A 22,194-nucleotide genomic window follows, 5' to 3' on the forward strand; every position below is an offset into this window, starting at 1 on the left:
CACACACGTGCACTAATGAAGGGTCTACTCCCTCAAGGCCCAGCTTCACTATAATAATATTTACCTTGTGGAACTGAATTCACCCTTACCATTTCCTTGTGGGCTTTCCTACAGGATCCTGGGAAGAAAAATCTTAAAGGCCTTAAAAACCTTATGAATGCCAAAATGGAAGCTCCACAATGAAGAATTACTGAAGTGCTCCCCACCCCTTCAAGGGGGCTGTCTCCAATCTCTTTTGAGAACGTATACTGCCTTGTTTCTTTTTCTTGGTTTCACGTTTCTTCCCTTGTTACATAACTCATATTGACACCATGTTTTTGTTTGTTATTTTTTGAGACAGGGTTTCTCTGTGTAGCCCTGGATGTCCTGGAACACACTCTGTAGACCAGGCTGGCCTTGAACTCAGATCAGCCTGCCTCTGCCTACCAAGTCCAGGGATAAATGGCATGCACCACCACAGCCCAGCCAAAAAACAAGTTTCAAAAATCACAGTATGATATTGTTTTGTAAAGGGTAATCTTAGAATGTTTGTACTACAGAATTTTAAAGTATGTGTCAACTACAATAAGTAAAAGGAACAGAGAATAAGAAAAAAAATGGCAATTCACATAAGCATATAACCAAAAATATCTTAACATTCTAATATAGAAATACAAAACAATTTTTTATCCATTTTTTCTCTCAACTAACACTAATTAAACATAAATGTTATGGTGACTATTGATGATCAACTTCATTGGATTAAGGGGCACCTAAGGAATTAATGAAGCACATTTCTAGGTGTTGTCTACAGCGGCCACTGCAGAGATAATTAGAACACAGGAGTCTACCTCATTAGTGGGGTTTATAGCGGGAGGTCATACTTAGGCAGAAGGTGGGGCTGTGTGGAGGGGCAGGACATGAGGGTAAGTCACTGGGGTGATGATCTTGCTGTACTCCATGCTTCTTCTGTGACGTGACGTAAACAGCTCTTCCGTTGTCATTATGACCTAGGTCCAGTCCAAACACAAACCGAGTCCTCTCAAACTGTGGGCTAAAACACCTGTGTCCCTATCTCCTTAGGTTGCTTCTACCAGGCACTCTGTCACAACAGCCCAAGAAACTCTAAGAAGCCGACTCAAGCCTGTGCCCTACATGAAGTCAGATAAACAAGTACAAGCCTACAACAAAACCCAGTGAACAGAGATAAAGCTCGGCTGGGCCTCAGCAGCTGGGAGGCAGAGTATGACATTCCTAAGGGATGGGCATGTAAAAACAAACAAACAAAACCCCAACAACTCAAAGGCTCTATAGTCTACCAATTCACAAAAAAGCCTTTCCTGGCAAAAAAAAAAAAAAAAAAAAAAAAAAAAAAGATGAAACTCAGGTTTTAAAGAAAATGTTTCTAGCAGTGATGACATACAATTAAATACTACAGACTGGCTTAGAGAAATGAAAAAGGAAAAATGTGATTTTATCTGGGTCTTCATGGATAACTCCCAAAACCAGTTCACAAGAAAAGGGGAGTAAAGGGAATTCTCATCAGAGGCGAAGAACAGAAACAAAGCTCTACAAACACAGACAGGTTAATAAAATCTGAGTAACACTACGGCGCCTTTAGTCATTACTAAGATGCTGGAGGTACCAAGGCTGTGTGACATCTGCCAGGAGAGGGTCAGCCTGTGAGAGACTTTACACAGGCAAAAAAGCTGGAGGGGTGGGGCCAGCTACGCCTTCTGAAATCAGATACAGGGTCTAGAGCAGTTCCGAACAGTCCTAATGCTGTGACCATTTAATACAGCTCCTCATGCTGTGGTGACCCCAACCACAAAGTTGATTTCCTTGCTACTCCCTAATTTGGTACTGTTACAAACTGTGATGTGCCTGCTTTCCGGTGGTCTTAGGTGACCCCTGTAAGGCTCTCCACCCACAGGTTGGGAACCACCAAGGTAGAAGATTTGGTGGTCAGCCCAGCACTTCTTTTGCATTCTTTCTTTTTTGGTTTTTGAGACAGGGTTTCTCAATGAAGCTTTGGCTGTCCTGGAACTAGAACTGTAGACCAGGCTGGACTCGAACTCACAGAGCTCTGCCTGCCTCTGCCTCCCAAGTGCTGGGACTAAAGGTGTGCGCCACCACCAACCAGTGACCCAGCATTACTCTTTTTAGGAATATCCTGTGCCACTGAATGTTGGAAATTATTTATCTTTTAAATTCACAGGGTTTTACTGGGACCGAGGAAGACTATGGGAGCTTTACAAGTCGGATTAAATGCACTTTGCATTATTATAATGGCCAAGCAGCCTTTGGGGGACAGGAATGTAACGTAGTGCTTTGAGTGAGAGTGCCTCCCATAGGCTCAGATACCCGAACACTTGTGGTTACAGGACACGCCTTGCTTGGGGCAGGCTGAGTATGGAGCCTAGCCTAATTTCAGTTCGGGGTTGAAAATGTGACCTCTCAGCTCCCTGAGCCTGCTGTGAGGTCTCATCCCTCTGGAGAGGTAAGCAATGTTAAACTCTACAGTATTTTATGAAGAAAAGTAAATAGATAAGTAATTGAAGTTAGAAAAGAAGAAGGAAGAAGGAGGAGGAGGAGAAGAAGAAGGAGGGAGGAGGAGGAGATCTCAATCCTAAAAGATTCATGATAAAACCGAGCATCAAAAAAAAAAAAAAAAAAAAAAAAAAAGAGTACTCAACCTGTGTATCCATTAACATAGATGGCAACTCCACTAAATATTGCAGATGGCGTCCCATCCTTCTGCTTAGCAGCATCTGACCGGAACTGCTCCTCCAGCTTCTGGACTTTGGCAGCCATGTACCCACCCTACAACCCAAGAAAAGGCAAACCGATCAAATATAGTTATAGTATTTCCCTGACACACATTTGTAAGCTAAACAAAAACCCCACCATGACAGATTTATGAATACAGTCTCTCTTTTAACCTTAAAATAACTAGGCTTGACTGCTTGATGACTGTTCTCAAAGCAAAGCTACAGGTGACATTAGTGGCACACGGTTTGTTCAAACTGCAAATGACTGCGTTTACTATTTATTAAAACTGCATATGCTCACTATATTTTTTTCAGACTATAAATATTTTTAAAAAGTTAAAACTGTTGTAACCCCATTTACTAGCATTTTGGGATGCTAATCTCAAGCCTTTCAATGTCTCACAACACTAAATTAAGAATCATATGTAATACTTTATTCACCACGTTTTAATCAAGACTATCGTCCTAGGTTAAAATATACAAAGCTAAGTAATAATTGCACAGTGTTTATTATGAACAAATGATTAACTGACAACACGCTGATGGGAGACGTCATTCTGTAAAGAGGTTTCTCATGCTGTTAATGAATAAAGCACTGCTGGCCAATAGGAAAGCAAGACAGGTGGGACTAGGAGACAAGGAGGAAGAGGAAGGAGGAGGGAGGAGATTCAAGATGGAGGACAGAGAGAGAAGAACACCAGGGCCTCTCTCCGGTAAGATGAGACCACGTGGACACGCTTGGATTAATAGAAATGGGTTAATATTTAAGACAGAGCCAGCCAATGAGAAACTAGTAACTGGCCAACAGCTGTATATCTAATACAGCGTCTGTGTGTTTTATTTGGGGCTGGCGCGGCAGTGGGTCCAGGCCGGCGGAAAAACACTCATAACAACACTCTACTTACTGGGTACCTACATGCCTTCCTGTATCTTAGTATTATTAGCAATGCCGAGATAAACTATATTAAATTGTTATGCCCAAGAATATTTACTTTCTAAGGACAAAATCCTTGACAGTGAAATAAAATTTGAAGGCTAAGGTTTTCAATGCATTATAGAAACACAAAGAGCTGGTATACAAAGTCACATATTATATCTAGACATTCAAATATCTATATTCACTAAAACATACCCATTTTTCCCAGCCATCATTTTCAGCTCGCTTCCTCCATCCACCTCGCCTCATAGTGGAGCTTCTATATTGGAGAGAGAGAGAGGGGAAAAGAAAGTCAATTTTATACCATAATGTTCTCTTCATAAATTATTTTATCAAGGAAAATAGGAAATAAAAAGTTCAAATGTCCAATTAATGCAAGACAAAGTATAATGCCAAGTAAACTTCAAACTTTTCAGAATGCTCTGGAAGTGAAATCTGTCCTTTGAACACACTCTCACAGGCTAAGCTTCATACTTAAACACTTTCAACTATGTGGAGGGTAGTCGGGGAAGGGTCTATGCACTACTAAATACCACTAACACAGCTCCACTCTCTCGTTACCACGTCTATGAGTGTCATCTGTCCTATAATGGCTCTTACGTGTGTCATACTAGACATTCCATAATGCACGCACAACTTACATCTGTCCTATAAAATGTCGCCAGTTCATTAAAAGAATACATCATAGGGGAATGATTATCCTGATAACAAATTAATAGACCTGGCTTTTGATAACTTGTTTTTATTTTACGTTCAGTGTTTTGCCTGCATGTATGACTGTTGTGAGGGGGTCAGAAGCCCTGGAAGTGGCGGCCATGTGGTTGCTGGGATTGAACCCTGGTCCCCTGGAAGAGCAGCCAGTGCTCTCGACCACTGAGCCATCTCTCCAAGCCCAGGATCTGGCGTTCTTAAGGCAGCACTTACTCAACTGTACCATACACCACACTAAGATTACCAAAAGACATCAAGCTTCAGGCCTAAGGAACAGCAAGACAGTTAAGTCAAAGCGCATTAAGTGAATCCGTACAAAGTCAAATTCCTGTAGTTACAAGTGGGACTATAGTCGGGAAGGGGTGGTGCAGGCCTTTAATCCCAGCACTCGGGAGGCAGAGGCAGGCGGCTCTCTTGTGAGTTCAAGGCCAGCCTGGTCTACAGAGTGAGTTCCAGGACAGCCAGAGCTGTTGCACAGAGAAACCCTGTCTCGAAAAAAATAACAAAAGAGTTGGCTGCATTATCTTTCACAAATACAATTTTTCCTACAATTACATAATTTTATATCAAAGATTATTATTATTATATAAAGATATATATATATATATAAAATCAAAGTAAAGCTTTATATATACCATCAAAGTAAATTAGTTTTGGTATGGTTTATGAGAATTTTTAACACTCAAAACATTTTATCCATACACATTAGCAGACACTTTGTTTCAAATATTCCTGGTTCTTGAAATGCCCTGTGATTGGTTTCTCTGATGTTTTTATTAAGAACATACTGCACTCATAAAAGATGACAAAAAGATGGACACAAGTTTGTCAGCTAAGTCCCAGTAGTGAGATACACAACATCATGTGTAAACTGCCGTGAGAATGAATTACTAACTCTGTGGACAGAAGAAGTTAGCCTTTAAGTTTACTGTAGGTAGGTGCATGAGTGTTTAATGCATTCATTAGCAGGCCCAAAGCTGCCAGGTTTCTCTTAAATGCTTGTTCTCCTTAAGTAGCTTACTTTGCCAGTCTTTAGGACTGGCACCCTTAAGAGTTCAAAATATTCATAATACAAAATTCCTAGTGTCAAGTTTCTCAATCTATACACCTGCTTTTACAAGCAAATAACTTGGGAATTCTGGCTCTCGTTTATATGCTAATATGTAGTCACAACAATTAAATGTACCTATTTGCAGTCATCTGAATGCGAATATACCCACAGGTTCAGATATCTGAACACTTAGTTCCCAGCTGGAGGTGCTGTTGGCCTTGCGGGCCAAAGTGCTTCCCTGGGGTGAGCTCACAGGTTAGACTTGCATTTTCAGATTGCTTTCTCTGCTTCGCGCACTCTGCCATGCCTGCGGCCTGCTGCTATGATCCCCATCACAATGGACAGTTATCCCCCTGGAATTACACGCCCAAATAAGCCTCTCCTTTGGTAAGTTGCCTTGGCCATGGTGTTTTCTCACAACAGAAAAGTAAGTAATACACTATTTCCCTGCTAAATGAAAGTAAATAAAGTAATAAAATACATCTTTAAATTTAAAGCCAGGCATGGTAGTACACACCTGTAATTTCATTGTCTGGGAAGTGGAAAGACAGCCTCAGTTACATGATGAGTTCTGGGCTAGCCTGGAGTACAGACACCCAAGTGCAGTCGAAAAGAAAAACAAAGAAATAAAATATTAATTTATGAGTTTACTTGTGTAAGAGTGCCTTATGACTGCTGAAGTTTCTGCTGTGAAAAGCCAGTAAGGAAACCCTTGCTGATGGTGTAAATAGGGCGAGGGCAGACAAGTGTGAAACTGAGGCCGATGGATGCTAAGTCCACGGCTGGGGTGTGCACCACTTGCCTGGTCTCAGTCTTGAATAAAAATACCCAACCAAGCAAAGCCCACAAGAGATGAAACAATACTGTTTCCTAAAGAAAACTGCCCCAAAGCAAAGAAGCCTACCAAACAGTGGCAATTAGACAAGAATCAGAAGAGAACAGACATTTACAAAGATCAGCTACTTTTCCACAAGTGGGATTCTGTCCCCTTCGAGACCACCTGTCAACTCCAGAGGAGTTGCTGAAGGGGGGGGCCAATACCATACTACAGTAAGAAGTAGACTCTAAGAGTCTAAGAATACTGATCTCTGTATCTGGGGTTAGGATCAGAAATAAGAACAGACTAAAGTAAAGCAGATAAATTCTCCAGAAACTGACTGCCCTCGCACATGATTTTATCTGTGAAGTAGGCTGAGGTAACCCGGCAGGAGCAACTGTAGCCCACTACGACAGCACTTTTGACATATACAACCAATTTACAAACACGACCGCAACACAAAGAAATAAACTACACAAATGAGAGCCAACGAAATAACACAAATTTTAGTAGGTACTTAACTTTAAACTTTTAAATAACCATGCTATGTTCAAGGAGATAAAACAAAGGAGGTTACAAAAGCTTTTAACTTTAGAACAAATTACAAACATAGTGGTTCATGCCTGTAGTTCAGGAAACTGAGACAGGAAGACAGCCAAGAGTTCAACACCAGCCTTGGCTAAATCGAGTTCTACATTACAGGCTAGCCTGGGCTACAGAACAGGAAATTTAACTTTATTATGGTGGGAGAAAACAAAGCAAGGGAATACTCATGCTATAAATGAACTCAAGGTAGAGATTTTTCAATCAAGGTGCTGCTTACTGGCTTGCTCCCCATAACTTGCTTAGCTGCTTTCACTAGAACCCATGACCACCACCCAGGGGAGACCACACACCACAATGGGCGGAGCCCTCCAGTCAATCACTAATTTTAATAGGCTTGTACAGCCTGATTTTATGGAAGCATGTTCTCAAACAAGGTTCCCTCCTCTCTGATGACTGTACTTTATGTCAAGCTGACATAAAACTAGCCAGCAGTTATATATACTTTATATTTCACTGAAACCAGCAAAAATTTTGTTTCACATACTCAATGGTTGTACATGTGATTGGGGGGGGTTGTCGTCAATGAATACCTATTGAGTAAAGACAATAAATTTACATGTAAGCTATAAAATATGGGAACAATAGGAATACAATCCAAATATATTGTGACCAAATATTGGGAAAGATACTATGAGGATTCATCACAACCACCTCGATCTCCAACTCCAAGAGATCTGACACTCCCGATGCCTCCAGCACCTGCATTTACATGTGCACATGCCACGCCCTCCCACCAAGCACACGCTACACACACACATAACTTAAATAAAACAAGGAATCTTTAACAAACAGTACTATCATTAAAAAATCTCTCCTTAAAGTGGTACAGGCAAACCTGGCAACTGGACCACACTTGATACCAACTAGAACTACATAGCAGATGAGAGTCCATTACCAACCATTTCCAGGGTTAGCAATACGGTATTAAATAACAAGAACGCTCCTTTTAAAAAGGACGGGGAAGCCTATTTTCATCCTCTCTGGTCCAAACAACACTCTGAATTACAGTGTGTCCTCTCTGTATGAACTATGCTTGTTCATAAAGAAGCAACATCCTGCGTCACTTATCAGTCAAGATTGGCAAATAGAAACCACCCTGTGTCCTGGTCAGACTCTTGCAGACTGGGCTTTCCAAGCTAATTGCACAGTCATGATCATCTCAGGTAAAGTGAGAGCAGTTTCTAAAACTTAATACAAACTAAAATAGCCTACAACTGCTCCATATCCTGCAACATTAACACAGAGAAGCTATCAATAACAGTGTCAAAAAAATTAAATTCCAAAGCAGATAAGGGATAAAGTCATGAATGCAAAATACCCCGGTTCCCAGCATTTGGGGTATGGTATGTCTTAGATAAACTTTAGTGTTACTTATTACAGCATTCTATCCTGCCAGTTCAGAGTGAAAACTAACTTACAACATACTTAGAAACTCTTTGAAAACTATAGAGTACACTACTTTAAACAAGCAGCTAATGTCTCGAACACAATGGAAAGGACTTGCTCAAAGGACAGTTCGAGGACTGCTGCCGAGTGATACAGGGTGAGCACAAGAGCACTAGTCTGACATCTCTTCCCCTACAAACAAGAAATGTGATCAGATTCCTTTATGGGGTTATAATCGACATAAGGTAGAGCTGTGCCCAAAGTACAGAGCTGGAGGCAAAAGCCAGCACGGAGTGTTGACTCCTAAAACAAGCTTTCAGTAGTCACTCATGGTTTGAGTTTAGGGTCTGAATAAAGAGTTTCCTCACAGGTTAAAAACAAACAAACAACCCTTGGGAGAGGTTGGACTAATTTAAACTAATCAATTAAAAATAAGTCTAAGGCTTCTCAGTTCTTGCTTCTTGTTTCCATGTGACTCTACAAAACAGGACGGAAACACCTCAAACTGAAACTGTAAGAAAATACTCAGGTAAAAAAAGACCAGTCAAATTAGTGATGTCAAATATAGCTGTCCCCGTGCCTTGTCAACACGCAGCAGCCTAACCGGGTGAGGCCAACAGAAGGGAGACGGCAGGGTGTCTGGGACTGAGTGCTCACAGCAGCTTCCCCTGACTTCCCCTGTCCTACAGTCTTACCAGAGCCTGCCTGCTTCTTCTCTGTAGCGTGTGCCCCTCTTGCTGGCCACACCAGTTAGCGCCTTGTTCTGATTTCAATGTGCATGTCAAGGGGCTGTTCACACACCATCAAAAAGCTTCATTTTGCTTGCTTCCCACAGTTATTGCTAAGTTTTATTTATTTTTGCTTTTCTGACACATAGAGTAAATAGCCCAGGATAGCCTGGAACTCACAGCTACCCTCCTGACATTAGCCAGTAAGTCCTGGTATTAGCCAACACATTTATTCTTAATTTTACTATTTACCAAAGAAATGATCTTCATCAAGAACAAAAATTTTCATGCAAAAGTTGTACTTCACTTATTTAATACCATTGTAACAATTCATCACATACTGGCAAAACTCTCCCAAATACATATGTACCATTAATCTGATGGTTACATATTTGTAACTTTAAATATGCAGACAATTAGTAAATAAACTGAAGCTTGATGGTGCACACCTAATTTTGACACTCGGACGATGCTGAAGGAGGGTAGGTGTTGATGGGGGTGGGGTGGGCAGAGAAGATGGAAAGGGCAAGCAGACCAGGTGTGGTGAACCATACCTGTAACCCAAACCTCAGAGAGCCAAGGCAGGAAAACTGAGTTCAAGCCAACAGAGGCTAGCTATGTAGCCAGATCACGTCTCGAACACAAATAACCAAGCTCAATGCAATTACCTTTGAGTGACTTTTAATCAGTCTCATTACTACAGTCATATCCACATTTAAAGTACTATCTTTCCTTTCCTTTCCTTAATGGTCTTAAGAAATATTTGTTGACTAAAACAAATATACAATGAATAAATGAATGTGCACAATCCAGTAATATGACATAATCATGATGTGACACAAATATAAAGAAAGTCACCTGTGCCACCCACTTCTAGAGAAGGCTAAAATAAGCTTGGCCTAGGCTCACTCCCGTCTCTACTCAATACCTTCTTTTCCCCTTGTGAACCCCAGGCAAGTGCTCTGCCACTTAGCTATGGTCTCAACCCTTGCTTTTATGGTCACTCTATGCAGCCCAGATAGCCAAGAACTCCTGATCCACTTGTTTTCATCTCCCAACAAGGAGAATAAATCATGAAAATGGAAGGTGGAACCCCTTGTGCACTGCAGGCAGGAATGTAAAATGATGTTTCGGCTGTGGGAAAAGAGTGGCAGGAATTCAAAGCATTGTAGCAGATTATATATCTCTGTGCACTTCTGAGTAGGGTAACAGATTTATCTATACACCCGTAATTCACAGCAGCAGCAATCACAGCAGCTAATTTAAGGTGCAAACAACCCCAAAAGTACACTGGCCTAAAACAACATAAAAAGTGGCATACATACATATGAAATATTATTTAGACTTAGGACATTTAAACATGATACAACAGTCATTAAAAAAAAAAAAAAAGCAAAAGAGCTAGAGGAAAAAGGTACTAACTCCACTCATAGCAGACACTAGTTACATTTAGAGACTGTAAGTAGGATGGTGGGTTTTTTTTTTGGGGGGGTGAGGGTAATAACAGGAAGCATCTTAGGTCAAGATCACAGGGAACCAGAGCTGAATGGTGATGGCTGTTGCACACTGCACTAAGGCTGCTGACCTTCACATTTAAAATTGGTTGGGGACTGAAGAGACGACTAAGCTGCTCTCTTGCAGAGCACAGGATGGATCACAATGGCCTTCAACTCCAGTCCCAGGGGTATCCTATGCTCTCTTCTGGCCTCTGAGGTTAAAGGGACAAATGTAATGCAGAGACATACAAGCAAAACAACTTTACTCATTAAAGTCAAAATTAAAAAAAAAAATCCATTAAAAATGTTCAGGTTTATGTAGTAAGTATTTTGCTGTAATTTAAAAACTTTTTAAGGACAGGAAGTCAGCACGCCACAGGAACAGAAAATGGCAAGTAGGAGGGTGGGGAGCAGGAGGGTGGGCGGAGTCACCCTCGCACAACCAGTGAGTGTGCAACAGTGACTATGACTTTCTTTCTTTGAATGGGGCAGAGCAAGACCAAATGCAAAGGCAATTTACAAAAACCAAGGACTGCCCTCAGGAGTGAGTAAATACATTGAATACAAACCCAAATGGAATACCGGCCCAAAACCACATCAACAGCCTGCTGTAGTGTTTAAATACAACAGTACAGCTGCTTTTTGAGGCTTTGTTTTGACTCAACTATACAGATCACCAATGTCTCACAGTTATATGGTTCTCAATAACCTAATTTTTTTTTTCTTCATTTTGTGTTTTCGAGACAGGGTTTGTTTCTCTGTGGTGTTGGAAGCTGTCCTGGAACTAGCTCTTGTAGACTAGGCTGGTCTTGAACTCAGAGATCCGCCTGCCTCTGCCTCCCTCTGCCTCCTGAGTACTGGGATCAAAGGCGTAGGCCACCACCACCTACCTAAATTCCTAAATTTTAAGAGCAGTACAGACATACTTCAATCCCATAATCCATGAAGCATAGCAGATACAATCCATATATGAACACTAGGTTGTAATTTGAAGTGATAACACATCAAGCTATTTAAAATGAAAACAAAAGCTATAAACCCAAGTGAAAGCCCAGTAACCAATGCTATAAAAGAAACACTAGCTTTATTTCTAGACTTGTCTTTAAGGACTCTCAACCAAGATATAATGCATTCTAAGCTAAGTGTTATGTGTAAGATGCCCGTTAGGAAAATATAAGCAGTACAATCAATGCTGGGATGTTTTAGTCAAGTTTTATACTGACTACCTCCCCCATTCTTTAATTATGGGTTTTCTTCCCCACCTTTAGTTTTCTGTGATTTTTCCCCTACTAAAATAAAGCAATTCCTATACTAGACGGAATATTTTTACTGTTCTAGGTCAGGGTCTCCTAACACCTTCCCCAGCCTCCTAAGCAGCAAAGACGGTTTCAAGTGCCACCACACAACAAAGCACCACGCTGACCAGCTGCACAAAAGTGTGGAGCTCTGAAGGCTTTATCCTAACAGTGGCTACAAGCACTCTCCAAAACCAAAGCACGGGAATGGGATTTCGGCCTTCTGGTATCCTTTTCTGAAAGTGAGTCTGAGCTATCCTTTCTTGTGCATATTATTAAGACTCCCCCCATTACTGACTGGTATCAATCCGTGCACTGTCACGTTGACAAAATACTCAGTCCTACTATGTCCTCCTTACTGAAAAGTTTTCCCTTTGTTTCACTTGTATAAAAGCTTACTTTGTAAAAAAATTAGAAAAGAAGCAGGAAGGGGCAGAGCAAATAACCATGTTTCTACCTTATAAAAAAATTCATTTTACACCTTTGTAGTTTCTTTTCAGTGTTCCTTAAATTATTAGGATTTAATTCTTTACATTTATAGCAACTACTAGTAAAGTTTTATTTCCATACCTTTTTCTAAGGATTCTATTATCTACACCTGATCTTTACAACAACTCTACAGAATAGACAGGCCAAGTACTATTGCCTTCTAGGATAGAGAAGCTACAATACTGATGAAGTTGAACTGCTAGCTTATGATACAAAACCATACTTTTATTTTTAAAACAGATCTCACTAACCTGGAAACTTGCCATGTAGACAAAGCTGCCCTAAAACGCAAGAGGTCCACCTGCCTCTGCTTCCTGGATGCTGGTTTAAATGGTCTGTGATGTCATGTCCAGTTATACTTATTTTCTTCATGTGTTTCCTTTAGTCCTGCATTACCCTGTCACAACTCTACCAAGAGAAAATAAAGATCTATGTACGCCATGCAACTCTTCCCTTGGCTAATTTTCATCTGTTTCCTTCACTCAATGAATCCAAGCTTTCATGAGTTCTGAGCTCATCCAGATTCTTACTGAACCACAGAGTGGTATGATGATCCCCAAACTTAAAGTTGGCATTACAAATAAATAAGACCAATCCACCCCACTCCCTACCAGACCAAAATACAAGGTATCTGAAAAAAAAAAAAAAATCTCTCATGTTTCCTGTATCTTTAATGGGATATAGCTGGCAACTATATAAATTACATTTCCTAGGCTCCTCTAAAGTCAAGAGTATGCATGCCAATAAGTTCTGGCCAGTAAGGTATATAATAACATGGGCAAAATTTTTGCCATATTCTTCATTTTTACTCTCCCTCATATTGGAGATCAAATGTCCTATACCCCCCCACCCCCTGCTTTGGAGACTGTCCTGGAACTCCATCTGTAGACCAGGCTGGCCTCGAACTCAGAATCCACCCGCCTCTGCCTCCCGAGTGCCGAGATTAAAGGTGTGGGCCACCAACGCCCTGCCAAATACCCTATATTCTTAAAGAAAACTGCTTAATTCTTTATCAAGAATGAATTTGTCAAGTAAAACAATTTCAAATGTAATCCTTAGAGAATGGCTAGCTACGCAGAAGCCTGAGAGTGGGCAACAGAGCAGGAGTAAAACATCGCAAAGTTTGAAGTCACATACAAGTCTAATGATAGGGACAGAACAGGTACGGAACAGAAGAAATATCTCTGGAGCAGTGGTTCTCATACCTGAGCATCAGAATCATATAGTAGGCCCACAAAACAAAACAGACCACTGAATTCCAACTTAAATGATTCAGACTCAAAAACTGGTTGGTTGGGTAGGGCTGGGAATTGTTATTTCTAAGAAGGTCCCAGGTAATTCAGAAACTGCGGGTCTGGGAGTGATTTTGCTGACATTTAAAATGTATGCAGAGGGGAAATGACCTGGAGAGTAGGGCGGAGTCAGAGGTAAGGAGGGTATAGAAAGAGAGAATGTTGCCACAGTCCTGCCTGGAAAAAATGCATGAGTAAACCGTATAGTCTCTCATAAGCCATATAGTCTCTCCTATACCATATAGTCTCTCATAAACCATATAGTCTCTCATAAACCATATAGTCTCTCATAAACCATATAGTCTCTCATAAACCATATAGTCTCTCATATACCATATAGTCTCTCATAAACCATATAGTCTCTCATAAACCATATAGTCTCTCATAAACCATATAGTCTCTCATAAACCATATAGTCTCTCATAAACCATATAGTCTCTCATAAACCATATAGTCTCTCATAAACCATATAGTCTCTCATATACCATATAGTCTCTCATAAACCATATAGTCTCTCATAAACCATATAGTCTCTCATAAACCATATAGTCTCTCATAAACCATATAGTCTCTCATAAACCATATAGTCTCTCATATACCATATAGTCTCTCATAAACCATATAGTCTCTCCCTCCTCCTCCCCCCAAATCCAGATCAGATTACAGTTTCCTTCATACTCATTGTCATTTGCAGTTTTCAAGGTAAGTAAACATGAACCACAAGGAAAGGGTTATCAGAGAATAAAGCTAAATACTAGGTCCTACATTAGGGGCACTGACAGACTACAAAGCACAGAGAGAGCAAGGAAACTCAGGTTGGAGAAGAAAACCAGCACAACAGCACCTCAAAGGCGATATAAGCGTCAGACAATGAAATAATGAAGTACTTTTAACGGTGGAGCAGGGCAGAGGTAGCAGTGATGTCAGAAAGAGAAACTCATAAACCTACAAAAAACTTACAGGGATGCTGAAGGCAACATTCTAGAATTACCTGGGATGGACACAGGGCCAGACATAGGAGATTAACAGGTAGCTGAGAAATGTAACAGAAGGCCTGGAGCATTAACCTCAGAGGCTCAAGTTTTACTTTAAGGAAACAATGCAGAATGGGGATAGCTCCTCATCTTGTGCATCCCACCGTACATTTTACTATCTTTCTAAGCCTCACAGGTAAATGAGCACGGACATTCAATGAAAAATAAATCCCACAGGACAACGGAAGTCCAAAAGCATGACCTCCCTTGGTGTTGGGGAGAGATGGCTCAGTAGCACAGTGAGTGTCCTTCAAACACGACACCCCGAGTCCACATAAAAACCAAGCATGGCAGCATGCACCTTTAATCCAGAACTGTGAAGTCAACCTCTGGAGCCAGAGGTTTCCTATCTGTCCCAATTTCCAAGTCTCTTTCCTCACTAATCTTTAGATTCAATGTAATTGCAAATGAACATAAGAAAATTTTCAGACAACTGAGTGTGTGTGTGTGTGTGTATATATATATATTTATATATATATTCTATAAACCCAACTTACAACTGAAACTATGTAAATAAAATGTTTGATTGAAGCAAACCATCTCGAGTTTTCTATTCAATCAATAGAAATGTTACAACCCTCAACAGAAGGCAATCCTTTCAGATTATGTAAGGCAGGGGACAGCAATTTCCTCTGTATTCAAACAGTCCCTTTTGGAGAGAGGAGAGGAAGCCCTTGAAACCCAGGAAGTAAAGCTGAAGCCTGGAAGTCCATGGGGTCTTCCCCACCGCTGCACAAGCAGTAAATGATGCATCAGAGCGTGGCTCAGAGCAGTTGCCTACTGTCTGCTTCATAGTTCAGATCCCAGCAGCACACAGATCCTGAGCACAAAGATTCAAAATCAATCCCAGCTACACATTCAGTCTAGTGCCTAAAACATAAAAGTGAAATTAAGTCCATTCTTAGTAAGCTCTCATGTAAGAACGATGGAGTTCAGAAAATAAAACGCCAAAGGGCGTGGTGCGCTGGGCTTTAATCCCAGCACTTGGGAGGCAGAGGCAGGGGCAGGGGGATCGCCCTGAGTTCCAGGCCAGCCAGAGCTGTTACACAGAGAAACTCTGTCTCGAAAAACAAAACAAAACAAAAAGAAAAAAGAAGAAAAAATACACAACCATTGTTTTATGACTAAACCTTCAAGAAGTTCCTCTTTTAAACTTTGAATGTGGTCAAGAAAGACTAAGTCAGAAAGCAGCATTCTGGTTTACTTTCTAACATCCACCACAGACCTTTTTTCCCACCCCACTCACATGGAAAGCCATGGGGCCAGATGATCAGACGGTAAACTTCGGTTCAAACATCAGAACCCACATTTAAAATAATAACAACAACACAACAACAACAAGTCTGGTTTGGTGGTACTCTCTTGCATTGGGGAGGAGACAGAGGACTCCATGTCCTCCCTAGCCAGCCAGCCTAGCCTACTCGTCCAATTCCAAGCCAGTGAAAAACCCTGTTTTATAAAAACGGTGGATGGTACCTGAAGGCTGTCCTCTGGGTTCCACATGTGTAAGCACACAAACATGGGGCCAAAGGGCCTTTCTAAAAGATCCCCATAGTGGGACAGCTCAGTGGAGAATGCCTGAGCCAAGCCTCCTGAGTAAGTCCGATACCTGGGAACCACACAGGAGAAACCTGACTCCTGCCAACTATCCTCTGACCTCCACACATACAGGCCCATCCATAACCGTACAAATAAATGTAAATTTTTAAAGAGGGAAGGGGGAGACAGCTCAGTGGGGTAAAGCACTTGCCATCAAGCATGATTATCCAAGTCTGACCAAGTATGATCCCCATAACCCACATGGTAGGAGGGCCAACTCCCCACAAACTGTCCTCGGACGTCCTAACCCATGCATTCACAGTGTAGACACGTGCACACAAATGAATAAATTAAAAAAGGGGGAGGGCTCTTATATCATCTCTACCTGGCCAGATAAGAAAACACAAAATTTAATATTATATGGCAAAAGTTTTAACTACTTCCTAGTGCCAATTTTCTAAGACTACAGTTCTCAGAACAACGTAAATTTAAAAGCCACAGCATTATCACCCATATAACCGTTAAGTCATTTAAAAGCTGACATTCTCTCTTGAGAAGCCCAGACTCTGAGGGTTACTAAGCTGGCTGGCATGAGTGCATGCTGGCTCTCCCTCTGACACTCCCTCAAGCCTATCGTGCTTTCCCTCCCTTAATGTCCACACCTGAATCTGTGCTAAACTCTATAAACTACAGCTCTGGGGGCCAGAGAGAAAGAACTTGCTGAGAGCTCATGAGGCCTGGAGTCTAAACCCCAGCACCCGGAGACACCTGCAACTAACTACAGCTACCCTCTTCTTAGGCAGAAATAATTTAAAAACACTGCCTGTAATTAGGAGGAACATAAACTTACAAAACACATGACAAAAAATACAAACCTTTGTCCTTTTTAAATGTAGCTCACAAAGAGTTAGGACCCTGGGTCACGAATCAGGTGTAAGTGAGTAAAAACCCGGGTTCCTCTTGTACCCTGTGACCCAGCCATGTAGTATCATCTCTACAAATCTGTTTCTTCATGAATATGCCTACTCTATATGGTACTTCTGAATATTGAATGAGAAACCACTTAGCAAAGAGCCCAGCAACATAGTCCACACTTAATAATTTTGGAACAAATGTTGAACAGACAAGTAGTATTTCATATTCTTTTTTAAGTTTCAGGCACAAAGCTTAGAATCTTATGACTTACAGTTGAGACTGAGATATAAAACAAATTATAAGAAGCCATTTTGCCAAGGACAAATGCTAAGTAAAAATGAACTAGTGTTATACAAGTGTAATTGTCATAGAATAACTCAAATGCATTAGCTCAAAGTATCATTACAAGGTCATGGTCTCATTTATTTCTCTAAACACTAACGTAAAAAACAATACATAAAAACAAAGTCAAAGGCAGGTATGTAGAATGTTGCTAGATTGCTTTAAACTTTGGTTTGTTAGAACCAAAGCACAGAATGCGGGGAAAACTTCTTGTGAAAGATGGGAGAAAAAAAAAAAAAAAAAAAAATCACACAAAGATGACAAAACACCTCTTTCCTAAACACTACAAAAACCAGACTTCCATGAGATCTTCAAGGGTTTCCTCTCAGGAGACAAGACGCCTCTAGGGATTCCTTTCATCACCACAATCATATTTCTAGCAGAACCTCAAAGCAAAAGCAATGAAAACCACACTGTAGGTTAGGTGGCTGTTGGCAATAGTCACTCTTAGACAGATTTAGATTGGAAAAAAACCTTACATACACAGTGAGAGAAAAGAGGCCACTCCGTCTCAACAGTTTTACTTTTTATCTTATTCCAGATACAGAGAAGCTATTTAAAAGTCAAATTCTGGCACACACACACACACACACAGACACACACCCACACCCACCCACCCCTAGGAGCCAGCCAGTCTAGTCCAAATGGCAAGCCAGCTCCAGGTTCAGTGAGAGACTTGCCTCAAAACTAAGATAGAAACTGGACAAAGACCTCTGATCTCCACACAAAGTATAGAAACTTCAGACCTGTTCTGTACATGCATTAACTCAATTACTCACTGTAATGCTTAAGGCAGGTGATATTATAGTCAACCTGTCCAATCATGCAGTCAGTAAGTGGTAGCAGGCAAGATCCTGACTCCTGACACAAGCTGTCAAATGTTCAAATCAACTACAACATTCATTTATTTAACAATCTTTACTAAGAGGTTATTAGGTACTAAGTACTGGAGATAAAATTACAAATAAATTTATTAAGGTCTCTAACTTGTTAGGAAGAGTGAGTCCAAAAAGTCTAATGGAAAAAGCATATCTGTGTAAAACATATCTGGTAAGTACAATAGGGAAAATAAAATTAAAAATAAAGTTAATTTAAAAGGAAACAAAGTCATCAAACAGGAAGAGAGGCACCTGCTTCTATTTTAGGGACCAGGAGAAGGTTCCCTGAAGAAAGAACAGAAGACAAACAACTGACTTCACCCACAAGAGGTACCCAGTGTTAATTGCCTGGGTAGCATCCTGGCCAGGTAGTGAAAAGTCACAGGGTTAGGTTAAGCTGGCAGCTGGCAAATCATTCAGTGCCCTGATGGCGGGGATAAGGGACTTACATTCAATTCTGTATGTAACCCAGACCTTTGGGGAGATTTTTAAGAAAAGATCAACCCAAGTTATTTTTTCAAAAAGATCATTCTGTTATGTGAGGAATAGCAAGCTAAATAAGGACGCCAGTGAAGGCACCAACCAATCAATCCCACAATCCAGGGAAGGTAACACTGAAACTTAAAGACTTGTGTTTGCATGTAGTTTACGAGTAGATGACATACTAAAGTCTCTAAAGACTTGAATTATCATACTCTCCTATTGTGTTCCAAGACAAATTTGTAAAATATTCACTAGTATCCACATTAATGTTTCAGCTGGCGGTTATTACAAGAAAGAACAGTACCCTGTAGGTCTTTTCTTCATATTTCAATATTGGTTTAACCTGCCCTGTGATTTTTTTTTTTTTTTTTTTTTTTTTTTTTGTTTGAGAATGAATCTCACTATGAAGGCCATAACTGATCTGGACCTCACTCTGTAGACCAGGCTGGCCTCAAACTCTGAGAGATCCAGCTGCCTCTGCCTCCCTAGTGCTGGGATTAAAGGTGTGCATCACCACCAGCCAGTTCATGCTATGATCTACAATCCCTTGCATTCTAAAGCAGAGTCACACCAACCTTCAGGGTCTTCCCTGGTAGACAGGTGCCTGGGGTCTCCTGTGCTTGGGTTTATCTCTAGCACAGCAGACCCTACTTAGGACACAGCTACAAGAGCATACCACAGGACACACTGAGTACATTGTGTACACAGACTCATGGGCGTATGAAATGCCTTTCATTTAAGAACTAACGTACTAGTCAGCTACCCAACCGGAAAGTAGTGTCTTCAAACTAAGACTGAGAAGCTGTCCTGGATCATACGGCTGGCAGACAAAAATTCAAACCCCCATCTAAATGCTTTGACCTCTCCACTTCAGAAGCCATGAAAGGTAATCTGTAATCACTGCAACTTATTAGAGGCAACATAGAAACTCTGACAGTGATTCCCACCAGGGCGCTGGTGGTGGCACACCTTTACTCCCAAGCACTGGGAAGGCAGAGGCAGACAGATCTCTGTGAGTTCGAGGCCAGCCTGCTCTACAGAGCAAGTTCTAGGACAGGCTCCAAAGCCACACAGAGAAACCCTATCTCGAACCCCCCCACACACACACCAAAAAAAAAAAAAAAAGTGACTCTGGTATTTTAAAACGTAAATAATCTTAAGTGATTCCCTACATATTAAAGTGAACAAATAAGCATGATTTACCATAAAAAGCAGTAGTGTACAGACTGACCTGAAAGAGGCTAAAAGACGCGAGAAATCACAGTAACTCAAGAAAAATGACAAATAACTAGCCTAAGCAGTGAACGAAGTGCGTTTTTGTGGGCGGTATGGCTGGGTGGAGAGCTTAGTAAGATTTCCAAGTGTCCAGCACAGGAAAATTTGGGAGAGAGGGAGTGGTACTCTATCAGCTAGCCTGGGCAAGCCCTGCCAATGTGGGAACTACGTTTGAAGGTAACTTCATGCTGAGCTAATGAGAACTCCTCACTGTGCTATTCTACCTAAGGGACATGCTCGGAAGTCTAGAGAAGTCAGAGAGCAGACTAGATAATGTAAGAGTTGTCACATAGCCCTTAGTAGTTACAAACCCTTCCCGTGATGTGCTTCTATGTTTACCTACATATACACTATTCCTAGTCGTATGCACTGGAGTGTATCACCTGTAATGTTTTCTAAACAATTAGCTACTACAGAGACGTGGGAGCCGTCCAAAGAGCGGGCACGGGAAGGGGGCTCCCGCCAGACAAGTGACCGTCGTCTGGGTGAACAGTGTGGCGGGAGCGCCCGTAAAGCCCCTGGGGGACAGGTGTCCCGAATACGATAGGAACAGATAGATACACAAGGGGGAAAACCGCCAAGAGGGAACCGCCGCCTGCCGGATGCCGGATGCCCAGGCCGGGGAGCCGCGGCGGCGCCGGCGGAGCGAGCACTCCAACGCGCGAGCGAGCGAATGAATGGATGGACGGACGGACGGACCGAGGGGACTCGCGAGCTGGGCCGCGGGCGCCCGGGGATCGGCGGGCGACGGAGCCGGGGTGGCTGCGCCGAGGCCGAGAGGGAACGACGGGAGGCCACGCGTTACATAACCCGGCGGCCCGAGGCGCAAGGGCGGCGCGGCGGGGCGGGCTGCAGGCCTCGGAGCGGCCCGGCCCCGGCCTCCCTGCTCCCCAGCCCCGGCCTCCCCGCTCCCCTGCTCCCCCGGCCCCGGCGGCCCCGGCCCCGGCCCCGGCATCCCTGCTCCCCTGCTCCCCCGGCCCGGGCATCCCCGCTCCTGTCTCCCCGGCCCCGGCCTCCCCGGCATCCCCGCTCCCCGGCCCGGGCCTCCCCGCTCCCGGCCTCCCCGGCCCCGGGGCTCCCGTCTCCCCGCTCCCGTCTCCCCGTCTCCCGTCCCCCCGGCCCCGGCCTCCCCGCTCCCGTCCCCCCGGCCCCGGCCTCCCCGGCCCCGGCCCCGCGGCTCCCCGCTCCCCGGCCTCCCCGCTCCCGTCCCCCCGGCCCCGGCCTCCCCGGCGAGCGGATGCCCGGCGCCCCTCCCCCCACCCGCCGGCCCGGGGTCGCTCACCTCCCGCGCCGCCGCGGGCCACCATGCCCGGGCCCAGCCGCTTCCTCGGGCCTCGTCGCGGGCGCCGCCGCCACACAGCGTCCTCCGAGCCGCGCCGCGCCGATCCCCGCCGCCCGCGCCGCCCGCACTCACCGGGCGCGGCGCACGCGCGCTGCTCGCGCCCGGCCCGAGGCGACCCCGGCCCCGCCCTCCGCTCGCCCGCAGGGGCAGCGCCTGGGCCGCACGTGACCCGCGTCGCTGGCTGGCTGGGCGGGGGCAGCGCGGCGACGCACGGCGACGCACGGCGACGCACAGCCGCGCCCCGGCGCCCGGACTAACCCGCTTTACGGCCGGCCGCCCCGGGTCCGCCTGTGCGGGCGCGAAGCGCGAGCCCCGCGCTAGCGATTGGTTTGCAGCGCCACCTAGCGGCGCCAAGGACGCACGCGGCTAGCACAGGCCCCGTCCCGGAGAGCGCGCCGCGCCGCGGGGTCGCTTGCAGGCAGCCGTCCCTGGCACTCGCAGCCCAGACCCGACCACAACGCCGCATCTTTCCTTCCCACACGCGGCACACAGACCGCCACAAAAGTCGCCTTTCCGTGCAATGTTAAGAACACCCATGTGCACGCGCGCGCGCGCGCACACACACACACACACACACACACACACACACACACACACACACACACACACACACACACACACACACATTTAACAAGCCCACTTTCTAGCCAAAACCAGTCGTCTCATAAGGATCATTTCCCCCGCCTCGATGGTGTCTGCTCAATGGGATAAAATCAGTCTCTCTCTCCCTCTGTGTGTGTGTGTGTGTGTGTGTATGGTTTTTTTTTTTTCTCAATTTCAGTCTACCTCCCTCTGCTCTCCTTTGCAAATTCAACTTCAGTATTCTCC

General features: G+C 43.6%; 2 protein-coding genes across 4 annotated transcripts in view; one reads left to right on the plus strand and one right to left on the minus strand.

The window, feature by feature from the left end:
* Rev1 (REV1 DNA directed polymerase) overlaps window positions 1-21,401 on the minus strand; it is a 61,533-nt gene extending 40,132 nt beyond the window's left edge. For 2 of the 3 annotated variants that reach the window (XM_051204456.1, XM_051204459.1), the window contains exons 1-3: window positions 21,307-21,398; window positions 3,883-3,946; window positions 2,676-2,802 (exon numbers count right to left, since the gene is read on the minus strand). In XM_051204456.1, coding sequence (XP_051060413.1) covers window positions 2,676-2,802; window positions 3,883-3,936 — 181 coding nt within the window. In that variant the 5' untranslated portion in view covers window positions 3,937-3,946; window positions 21,307-21,398. Of the gene's footprint in view, window positions 1-2,675; window positions 2,803-3,882; window positions 3,947-21,306 lie in introns of all 3 variants that reach the window. The other variant, XM_051204457.1, reaches the window with a different exon arrangement.
* On the plus strand, window positions 20,634-21,623 carry LOC127236599 (basic proline-rich protein-like). The gene has a single exon (XM_051204305.1). It carries the CDS (start codon window positions 20,634-20,636, stop codon window positions 21,621-21,623), a length of 990 nt encoding a protein of 329 aa, XP_051060262.1.
* The last annotated feature ends 571 nt before the right edge of the window (window positions 21,624-22,194 follow it).

The sequence above is a fragment of the Phodopus roborovskii genome, unplaced genomic scaffold (genome assembly GCF_943737965.1).
Source record: "Phodopus roborovskii unplaced genomic scaffold, PHOROB, whole genome shotgun sequence".
Lineage (NCBI taxonomy): Eukaryota > Metazoa > Chordata > Mammalia > Rodentia > Cricetidae > Phodopus > Phodopus roborovskii.